Raw genomic sequence first — 12,111 nt, 5'->3', positions numbered from 1 at the left:
ATGTTTTTCTGGGAATAAATTCCGCAACCTTTTTATAAAATGAAGTACTCTGATTTTTATAAAGCATAAACAAAATCGGTCTTTTCTGGCCGTGATTTTGGGGATGTCACAGTACCCCTGGTATTGGTTCAGTGGCAGCATCGGAAGGGATCAGAGATGACCTGGGAGCTGGAATGTGAGATGCGGGAGCTGCATCCGGAGCTATTTGCCTAGCGGGACTTCTAGGGTGAAGTCTTATTCTAGTGGGGGAGAATTGTAACAGCCCGGATCCCCAGGTACCTTCATTCTCATATTTATGATATTCTGTGAGGGGACTCGGCGAGTTGGGGGTCGAACTCGTCGAGTCAGGACGCGGTTTTCGGTGGGGGTTCGCGCCCGGACTCGACGAGTCCAAGGGATGGACTCGGCGAGTCCGTGTTGTTTAATGAAACCCTAAGTTCCCGGTCCCAAGCCCTATTTAAAGGACCTTATGGCCCTCATTTGTGGCCACCTTGAACCCTAAGAGCCCCCATACGTCTGTGAGCCCTTGTGAGTGTGTTTGGAGGCCAATTGTTCATCATTTTGTGTGGTATTTCAAGGAAAGGAGGGAGAGGATCAAGCTTGAAGAGTTGGGGAGCATAGATTTGTTGCTATTTCATCAAGGGAGTCTTCTTGAGGTAATTTTCAGAGCCAAACTTCGTGTTTTGTGTTGATGTGCCAAATCTAGGGTTTCTTCTTGCATTTCTTGGCTTGAATCGGAAGTATGAGAGGTCCCATGGAGATATGGAACCTAGATCTGGACCTTAGCAGGTCTAGGAGACCCCATATGACAAGCTTTATGTCCATTCTTTTGAGTTAGAAGCTAAGCTTGCCATATTAGTGGTTGTTTCTTCAAAATAAGCCTTGTATGCATTGCATGGCAACCAAGACTGAGACTTTACGTGACAAATAAGCTTGGGAAGGCCAGATCTATGTATGTATGGAATGGATCTGACCGCAAAAGCCAGTTTTAGCTGGTGCATGGCATGGACTCGCCGAGTCTGAAGAACAGACTCAACGAGTCGCTTGAAGATTGTCCTTGAGACCACCCTGTGTGTAGTCCCGACCGAGTTATGGGCGACTCAGTGAGTCGCAGAGAGTTGGAAAGGTTTTGACAGGAGGACCAAGTCAGGATGGGACTCGCCGAGTTGACCTTCGACTCGGTGAGTTGAGTCGCGGTGGCCCTGTGATTCAGCCCCAGGAGGAACTCGTCGAGTCGGGGGAGTACTCGACGAGTCAAAAGGGAAAAACCTTGAGGGTTGGTTAAAACGCGTACTCTCGTCGAGTCACTAGTGTGCACTCGCCGAGTCTGGTCCAAATTGACTAAAGACTGTTGACCAAGTCAACCTGTGTTGACTTGATATGGATGGTTAACCTTAGTGGTACAAGTAATAATTATAGATTTATAATATCATAGGAGGATTGCAGCTCGAGGGTTCGAGCGCGAGTGATTCCAGGATTCACGATTAGCGACTTAGCGAGGCATACGAGGTGAGTCTTCTCACTATACTGTACCCGGAAGGGTTTTGACTGTGTGACCGGAAGGTCGAATATGATCTGAGATATATGCCTTATGTGTGTTAAGTTATTCGTTATATGTGCCATGCATGATATGTTTGATTTGGGCCGAAAGGCAACATGATATGGGCAGGAAGGTGTGGTCATATGGACTGTAAGGTTGACGTGGGTAGGACCGGAAGGTTTACCTAGTCGGGACGGAAGTCCCCTGAGACACATGGACCGGAAGGTCAAGGCCTGGAAAGGCGTACGTGCGTAGGTTGTATTTTGGGGAACTCACTAAGATTTATGCTTACAGTTGTTGTATTATGTGTTTCAGGTACTAGCGAGGACCGTGGGAAGGCGCCAGCGTGACCGTATACACACTCGGGGAAACCATTTTGTTATGTAAACGGTTGAGACTAAATTGTTACATTGGAACCTAAACTTATTACTCATGTTTTGATGATTGTAAAAATGAAAATTTTTGGTTGAAATTTTAGGACGTTACACAATACATACAACTACGAGATGCATAACAAGTACAACAAATTCTTTTTTTTTACATTTATAGAAACAAACAAGCATACTTACGGATCTTCACACTTTTTATATGATACTCTTTTCAGAAAATATCGGATTTTCTGATGGTTTTTAAAACAATACAAAACGTTTTATTTCAAACATTACTTATGAACTCACCAACATTTCATATGTTGATGTTTTTCAAAATGCTTGTATTCTCAGGTAACAGGTAAATCGAAGGGAAAAATGTATTCATTAACGTCATGTTGTTTGTTTAACTAGTATCGAACAATTTACTTTTTCGGGATGTAATGTTTAAAACAATGTACTAAGTGTAAACTCTACCAGTTGTACTATCTCAATGCATGGTGATGAATGATGTTATGTTTCATGTATATTCAATGTAATGGTATTCAATTGAGTCACAACAGCCCTCGGACGTTTCCGCCGTCTTGTTCGGGGGTGTGACGAAAGCACTTTAGACAAATCATACAAGCCAAATTCATGACAGTCTTGATTCATATCTACTTCCAACATATGACTGACTGTGGATGGTTTGAATAATATGATATATACCATAACATAAGTATTCTGGAAGTTAAAACATGCAAAGTGAAACACAAGAATAATACTAATCTTATATGGCCCTAACACTTTAAGTGTAAATAAAAACACCTTTTATTTGAGCACCATATTGATTACTCATTATTTATGTTTCGATTAATCAACTTTATGCTTGAATTAAAACATTAGTTGTCTCATCCTCCAAGCATGTACACTATGTTTTTCCAAACAACAATTATGCTATACTCGAAGTATGAATACTATGTTTACATATGGTCCTCTCTTTGTGAAATAGATCAATTGACAATATTCCAATGATTCTCATTTCACAATTCCAATCCTTGTTGTAAATGCAAGAATACCAAACTCTTGCCATTTACTGTAATATGTTAGATTCTAAACTTATATGCAATGATCCCCTTGTAACAACTATGCACAGAAGTCACAAAGACTTGGCAACAGACATTACAAAGTATTCCAATGGAAAATAATTCCATGGAAATGAAGTCTCAAATTCAAAGTACATTCCTTTGAACATCCTTCTTAGCATTAAGTTCTTCAATCTTACACTGATTCAAAGAATAACTTCCACCTATGGAGACAATTCCATATTACCATTTTGACCATCACTTCTGAACAAGAGTTGCCTCTTTTCAAAATATGTCAATATGGTCCTTACTCTATACTTCTAATTGTCCATGATCAACCAATCTTTGGTAAACCTCAGATTGTCCTCGAAAATTTTGCTTAATTATTTTAGTCATTTCCAGTTCTATTCCTTTTTCCATCTTAATGCCCTAGGCATTTGAAAAATTTAGAATGGATTTGTATTATAGCACATGTAATCAAACCTATACCCAAAGCATATGGGACATGATTTATGCTATAAATTTTTTTATTTGCCATGCTTTCATAATTCGAACTATGAAGAGGGATGTCGTAATCATAATCGAATTTTGAGAGCGCAACATATATAGAAATTCCTTTTGTTGAATTATTCCAACATAACATTCATATATATCCTTGACTAAAGTTGATAAAACTCAATCTAATCTGGTAGAATTGGAATGAAGTATAAAATCCTCTCCCTTAATTATAGCAAACAACTTTTCAAAGCTAATTGAAACTTTTGTGTAAGGTCGAATCTTATAATATGATGATGTTTGAAACTGGTCACTCAGCGTCAGCACATAACCCAGCGTCAATATCAGATTTTTTTGAAGATTTCCTACTCATCTTCTTCTGAAACTTTGAGAAATTTCGGCCTGATTCTCAAAAGTCTTCACAATTAAAGCCGCACTAGCAACAACCTTTTCCAGATCATCAGTATTACTTTCAGAAGAATCAGTGTCTGAATCGTTTTCAGTGGACTCGGACTCTTGCCTTTTGTTTGAAAACAGTGCCACTGATGACTCACGCTGAGCATCCTTCATCAGCTCCTTTCTCTGGAGCTTTGATTCCTCATAGTATCGAAGGTTTCCATAAAGACTTTGTAACCTTTTCCAGATCATCAGTATTACTTTCAGAAGAATCAGTGTCTGAATCGTTTTCAGTGGACTCGGACTCTTGCCTTTTGTTTGAAAACAGTGCCACTGATGACTCACGCTGAGCATCCTTCATCAGCTCCTTTCTCTGAGCATCCATTGTGCTGATCTTCTCACTATTCTTCAGCACATCAACATGATTCTCTCAACCTGCACCCAAAGAATCCAAAAACTTCTGCACTAGAACAGTTCAATGCTTCAACTGATATAGTCTCCGTAGATCATTAACAAGAGTATTAAACCTGTTAAAGGTTTGATTCAGGGTTTCACCTTTCTTTGCAAACAAATGTTCATACCTTCTGTTTAGATCATTTATCTGAGTAGCCTTGACTTCCTCTATGCCTTCAAAAGATACAGTTAGTGTGTCCATCATTTCCTTTGCTGAGATGCAATTCTGAACCAGCCCAAAGATATTGTATGGCAAAGCATAGCTGATTGCAGCCCGAGCACGAACATCGAGACCATTCTTTCTTTTGTCATCTGTTGTCCAGTTTTCTCTAGGTGTTTTCTTCATGACACCATCAAGAACATTGTTTTTCAAGGGCTGATACATCGGAACATATGGACCATTGTCAATGATGTCCAACATGTCTTCATCTATAGATTCTAATGCATAGAGAGCTTTGATTTTCCACATAGCAAAATTGGTTTCATCAAATGGAGGAATTTTAGCAGAAGGATGATTTGATGAGTTTAAAGAGGAAGATTATGAAGACATTTATTTCATAAGAGAACACTGCTCTGATACCAATTGAGAGGACCTTAGATCAAACAATTTATCAAACAATGACTATCAATAAGAACAACGAAGTTTCACAAAAAAAAACTTTCACTAAGAATAATAATCTCACAAAGAGATTATCGAATGCACAAAGCGGCTATTAGGGTTTGTGAAAGATGATCTCTCACAAACTTGTACAAAAAGACTACATAGAATTAATCTAGGCAATCCCTACAAATCAGTGATATTCCAGCTAGCTAATAGACGATAACTATGGAAACAAGATAAGTACTAAATTTGTTACAAAATATTGAATATAAAACTATACACTGAACAACTGGTATGCTGACGCTGATGCTGACGCTGGGTTATGTGCTGACACTGAGTGACCAGTTTCAAACATCATCATATTATAAGATTCAACCTTACAATCTCCCCCAATGTGATGATATTCAAAACCAGGTAGACTAGAACACCTCTGGACAAAAATTCTTCATACTCAGCTTCAGCTTCTACTTTCACTGGCCAGTAAGGACTATCCAGCAGCTCCTACCTTCTATTCAGTAACTCCATAGCAATTAGTATATGAAACTCTCCAGAGAGATCTTGATGACTCATGCACATTTGCCTTAAGCCAACAAGATGATTTGAGCCTAAGGCTGACAAAAGTATTTTTGTTGGATATTCATCTATTTCAAAGGCTTTTTGTGTTTTTCATGTGAACATGCAGTGCATTGAGGAATCCATTCATGTAAAGTTTGATGAAGAATCATACACTGATGAAAAAGTAGCTCATTCTTCTTCTATCTTTCAAGAGCTTCTCTCTTGCCCATATGATGAAGTTTCTCATACTGAAGAAGAAGCTATTATTCCTGATCCTATCGTTTCAGACCCAAGTTCTGTAAATCAAGGTACTACGGTCAGCTCGACAACTCATTTGTTCGATGCTGATGAAACCCTTGAGACTGAAGAATCTCCTGCAACTGATGTTCCTTTCAGTAATCACACTTCAGTGTCAAATCCATTGGAATCAGCTCCTGAACATCGAGATCACCCTGTTGATCAAATTATTGGGAATCTTAATGATGGTGTCCGAACCAGATCTCGTGTATCTAATAATTTTGCATGTATGTTAATTTCGTTTCAATGATCTCACCTGACAAGATACACTCAGCTCTTCAAAATGCTGACTGTATTAAAGCCATGCAAGACGAGCTGAACAAGTTGGAAAGGCACAAGGTTTGGACTCTTGTTCCCAGACCATCAGGAAAGACCATCACCGGAACACGCTGGGTCTACCGCAACAAGGTTGATAAAGATGGTATTATTACTCGCAACAAAGCAAGACTTGTTGCTCAGGGGTTCACTCAAATTGAATCTATTGACTACGGGGAGACTTTTGCTCCACTTTCCCGCATTCAAGCAATCAGACTGTTTCTCGCATATGCCTCATACATGAACTTCATTGTCTACCAAATGGATGTTAAAACAACATTTCTTCATGGTGTGTTAGAAGAAGAAGTATTTCTCAAACAGCCCCCAGGCTTTGAAGACAAAAAGCACCTTGACTATGTGTACAGACTAGATAAAGCTATATATGGACTGAAGCAAGCTCCTAGGGCCTGGTATGAGACACTGACATCATATCTTCTTGAAAATGGCTACAAAAGAGGAGCAATTGATAATACTCTCTTCATCAAAAACAAAGGCTCAGAAATGATTCTTGTTCAAATCTATATCGATGATATCATCTTTGGCTCTCCAAATGAGAAGCTGAGCAAGGAATTCGCTGAGATCATGTCTCAAAGGTTCAAGATGAGCATGATGGGGAAGATGACCTTTTTCTTAGGTCTTGAGTTTCATCAACAAAAATCAGGTATCTCAATTTGTCAAAGTAAATATATTGTTGACATGCTTGTTAAGTACTCTCTCAGCGACTGCAAACCGGCTTCTACTCCGGTGTCCAAGACTAATAAGCTACACGTTGATCCCACTGGCACTGATGTTAATCACTCTCTTTATCGAGGAATGATTGGATCTGTTCTCTACCTCACTGCAAGTCGCCCTAATATCATGTTTGGAACCATTCTCTGTGCTAGATTCCAAGCTAATCCCAAGGAGTCTCATCTCATTGCAGTTAAACGCATCTTTCGATACTTAAAGGCCACTTAGAACTTGGCATTGTGGTACCCTCGTGACTTAGCACTTGAACTCTTTGGATACACTGATTCTGACTATGCAGGATGCAACTTAGACAATAAGAGCACATCAGCTGGATGTCATTTCCTTGGAAATCGACTAATCAGTTGGTCTAGCAAGAAGCAAACCTCAGTAGCTATCTCCATTGCAGAAGCTGAGTATGTTGCAGCTGGGAGATGTTATGCTCAACTCTTATGGATTCAGAATCAACTTTTAGAATATGGGCTTAAATTCACAAAGACTCATGTATACTGTGATAACACCAGTGCCATTCAGATCACACAGAATCCTATTCAGCACTCAAAGACAAAGCTTATCGAGATCAGACATCACTTCATCAGAGACAATGTTGAGAAGGGCAAGGTTGTTTCAGAACATGTCAAGACTTCAGATCAACTAGCTGATATTTTCACCAAGGCCCTGGATACTCAAACTACTGCTCACATTATTGGAGAACTTGGAATGATCACTCTGGATTAAAAAAAAATGTTTTACTAATGTTTGCTATTGTCTTATAAACTAATGTATTTTTTTTTTTGCTGATTATGATGTGCTGATGATGTTTACTATGCTGAGTACATTGTATGATCTCTTATCTCAATCTCTTCTACAAATCTTCTAAACTAAAGTTGAATGATTCACTATATTAAACCATACACTGATAACAACTTGAATCTCTTTGCCGATTGTTAGACAAAACACCAAGATCTATCACACGCAACTATCCCTTCTTACCAATCTTACACTGATTCTGTGATTCAGTGTGACAAAACACATGCTGATGAGAGTCTAACCGTCTTTGCCAATGGTTAGACCAAAACACCAAGGTCTATCACACACAACTATCCCTTCTTACCAATCTTACACTGATTCTGTGATTCTGTGTGACAAAACACATGCTGATGAGAGTCTAATAGTCTTTGCCGATGGTTAGACCAAAACACCAAGGTCTATCACACGCAACAATCCTCTCTTCACCTTCTTCTCACTCGGTGTCTAATGATTCAGTAAGAAGCACCACTCACTGATAAAGACTCAACACTCTGTGCCGACAGTTAGATAATTAAACCAATATCTATCACACGCACCAACCACCTTGCTAACCTTAAACAAGCAAGTTGTACCTTGAATTGATGACATACTATCTTTCAGCATGTAACTTTTTTTGACATTGATCTCAGCGCTTCCGCAGACACTGATTGTCGTTTCCTCTTCAGTACAACGACCCTTTTTACCCAACAACTATTTTTGGATTTGACAGTTTGTTAAGATACGCAGTTATTTTTTATAAAGATAATCATTACCTTTTTTTAACCGTTTAATCCCATATTTAAACTTTTTCTCACCTCTCTCCCAAACCTTCCTCCCATCATTCAAACTTCCTTCTCTCTCTTCAAAACCCTAGAATCCAAACTCTCTTCAATGGCGGCATCACTTTTTACTTTCTCCTCCACTTCAAGAAGAGTCGTCCTAGCTCCAAACTCTCCTCCTCTTCCCATATACATCAAAGCCACAAATGTCGTTTTCAACCCTGATATACCAGATGTTTATCGCGGTCTTGGACTTGATGATTTTGTCAATTTTTTAGTATCATGCAGACTTCGATACGCTATCAGTGAGGTTCCATCAGAGTTCTTTCCCGAATAAGTATGTGAGTTCTACTACACCGCAACAGTTACTAATGAAAACAACGTCATCTCCGACACTATTGGGCGTGGTCGTCGCTCAGTTTTCATCACTGCTGATCTCCTCAGTGTTGCACTCAGGTTAACAATTTTTGAACCATTCTCTGAGCTTCCAACTATTGAACGTTGTCGATGCCTCTTTGATCAACTGGGCTATGATCACTCGAAGGTTGGTGCTCGACTAGCTCTCATTCTGCGTCAATGTATGACTCCAGGATGGAACTTCTTCACTAGGGCACTTTGCAAATGTGTGGGTCACAAATCTTGTAGCGGTGATCAACTGAGTGCCTTTGAGCAACAAGTTGTTTGTTCACTTCTTCTCAACAAACGTCTTGATTATGGGGCCATCTTCTTTGATCAGTTTGTCCAACTTCTTTGTGCCAATGTACGAGCTGATCATGTTCCATTTCCACGCTGGATTGCTCTTGCCCTGGATAAATTTTTCGCTAAAGCCTACTATTCCCACTCTGGAAACCCCATCCAATGCCCACACATGTCAATACGAATGTATCAGGATGATCCACTGGCAAATGACATCGGCATCTCTGATCGAATGCGAGAAAGGATCGCGAATCCATATACTGTTCCTTCACTAAACACTGACACTGACGAAGGAGTTGTTGATATCAACGACAATAATGCTGAAATACAAGCTGATCCTAGTCAAGAAGGTGGCCATATCTCTCCTCAACTTTCTCACCATACCATTTCTGTCACTGAAAGGATTCGTTCAGCTCATGGGGAGCCATCTGCTCAGGGGGAGCAACCATCTCAAGGGATGCCACCATCTCAGGGGGAACAACCTTCTCAGGGGGATCAACATCGATCACAAGAAATTCCAGGTACTCAGCTCATTCAAATCCAGGCGTCAGCGTTTAATGAGCTTCTTATACTGACTCGAGACATGAGTCAACATCTTCTACGTATTGAGGCTGATGTCAACCAACTGAAGGGAGTTCTTCTGTCAACTCCTTCCCCTAGCCCAAATGATGATGATGATCAAAAAGGGGGAGAAACTGATTCTGTTGAGCATGGATCTGAAGAGAACATTTTAAACCAGACCGAGCCACCACAGCCTGTGCACGACTCTGAGAGACTAACAGAAACTGAAAAGCTTACTGAAGATAGTGAGCATGATGATGAAGATGAACATGATGATGAGTGTCAGATGCTGATATGTGCATAATTAGTTAATTATTTAACATATATTCTTAGTTATTTTTGGTTAATTATGAGAATAATATGGACAAAAGGTACTTAAAATGCTTTGAATTGTGTTTTCAGTCCAAAAGATATGCTTGGAGGCAAAAAGGAGAAAAGGGAAAGCAAGTGAAGATTAAAGAGTGAAAGAAGGACCTACTCGGCGAGTAGATCGACCCTACTCGGCGAGTACACGATGATATGCTAGAAGATAAATACGACTGCTAATTTAAAGACGGATAAGTATGGACCTACTCGGCGAGTTGATTCTGCTACTCGCCGAGTACCCTCTGTTTTGGGATATCTTTAAAAGACGAATCCTTATCCCATGGGACATTACTCCTGGCGATTTTTGAAGGATTAGCTGCGACTAAAAGGTTCAGAAGGCGCTAAGGAACCCTAAGCTTCAAGAGTTGGAAGAATTCAAGCAATTAGGTTAATTCTACCACTTAGACTTAGGAATTAAACATGTTTGCTTTCATAAACTTTGTTTTTGTGTTTGTTTCTACTGCAACTATGAGCTAAACTCGTTTTTCTTTCTGTTTGGGGAATACCAAAGAACTCCTATGGTTTAATTATTAATTCTTGTTTAATTGTCTATTGGTGATTTATTAAATTAAGTTTGTTAAAGAACCTTATGTATTAATCACTACTATTTTCTGTTAATTGGAAGGCAATTAGGTTGCATGAACATCACTTAATTGTTAACCTCATATGTCTATGTGAATGCTAAAACGTATGGTTGGAAGTAATGAGTATGAAACTAAGATTAATAAGAAAATAGGAAGATTAATGTGTGAGCTTGTTTGAGAAACCATCAACAAGAGGTTAATTGAATTAATAACTTAATTAACCATTACAAATCTTATTTAATCCAAATAATTAATCTAGGGAATTAATTAGTTTAAACACGTGATCAACGCTTAAATTAGTTAATTGTCTAAGGGTTAGGAGTAATGAATATGAACCTAACTATTATCATTGGTAACCAATAGCAATTAATCCACCTCAACTTAAATAACCATAGGAGTGAATTGGTTGAACCTAAATAGAAACATCTTTATTAAATTTGGTGAATAGTTGTTGCTTTAGTTAATTAGTTAATTTAGTTTGTTTAAGTTTCTAGTCTTGCAAAACTAGAGAAAAACCCTTTACTTTTATTATTTGTTTTAGTTAAAATTAGCTATTAGTTTAATTGCCCGTTCCTTGAGTTCGATACCTTACTTATCAATCTATACCACTTAAAGACAGGTTCACTGCCTTTGTGTGCTCAAATTACTAATAAAAAGTAGGGATAAAACTAGTTGAATTTACACACATCAAGTTTTTGGCGCCGTTGTCGGGGAACGGTTCTAAATAATTAAGCTAATTCCTAATTTTTTCGATCCTTTGTGTGAGTTTACTTGCATAAAGTTCATTTATTGCAATTTAGTAACTGGTAATTAGGTTTTAGTATCTGTTTTAGTTAGGTTAAAAACTTAGAATTTTTTTTGAAATATCACTGATACTCGCCGAGTGCACTCGCACCTACTCGGCGAGTAACAGTTTAGTTAGAAGAATTTTTTTTATTTGTTTACAATCTTTTTGTTCTTTTTACGTTTTTATTTGATCAATTTCAGGACTTTCATGACCAGAGGAGCAAACACACCACTGGTACCCCCGTTTGAAGACCCCGAATCCGAATTGAAAAGAAACAAAGGGAAGGACGTGGAGAGTTCAAGCACACCAAAGAAATCACCATTGTCCAACTTGAAGACTGTTTTTGGGAAAAAGAAGAGCAGCAAATCAGGAGCTTCAAGCGCTTCCTTGATAATTGAGGAGCCAATTCAAGAAGATATTAGATACAAAACCGAGGAAGAAGACGAGGCAACGTACGAACAAGAAACCGAATCGGAGGAAGAGTTAGCATTCACTATGGCTAACATTGATGAAATTCCCATGGGAGAATGGAAGAAGAGGATGCGCGACGACCATGGCCCGGGACTTGTGCAACCCGCAATTCCCGCAACTGCCACCTTCGAGCTAAAAGGTCATATCCTAGCTTCACTCAAGGAAATACCTTTCTATGGGAAAGATCATGAAGATGCCTACAAACATTTGCATGAAGTAAATGATGTTGCTGATTACTTCAACAAATGTAACCCGCGAAACTCAACTA

At 39.0% G+C, this 12,111-nt stretch overlaps 1 protein-coding gene across 1 annotated transcript; it reads right to left on the bottom strand.

The window, feature by feature from the left end:
- Positions 1 to 4,338: 4,338 nt before the first annotated feature.
- Positions 4,339 to 4,785, bottom strand: LOC145040685 (uncharacterized). The gene has a single exon (XM_078988593.1). It carries the CDS (start codon positions 4,783 to 4,785, stop codon positions 4,339 to 4,341), a length of 447 nt encoding a protein of 148 aa, XP_078844719.1.
- Positions 4,786 to 12,111: the final 7,326 nt, after the last annotated feature.

The sequence above is a fragment of the Lactuca saligna genome, chromosome 4 (assembly GCF_052625555.1).
Source record: "Lactuca saligna cultivar CGN05327 chromosome 4, ASM5262555v1, whole genome shotgun sequence".
In the NCBI taxonomy this organism is placed as follows: Eukaryota; Viridiplantae; Streptophyta; class Magnoliopsida; order Asterales; family Asteraceae; genus Lactuca; species Lactuca saligna.
This window is presented reverse-complemented; position numbering and strand designations above follow the sequence as displayed.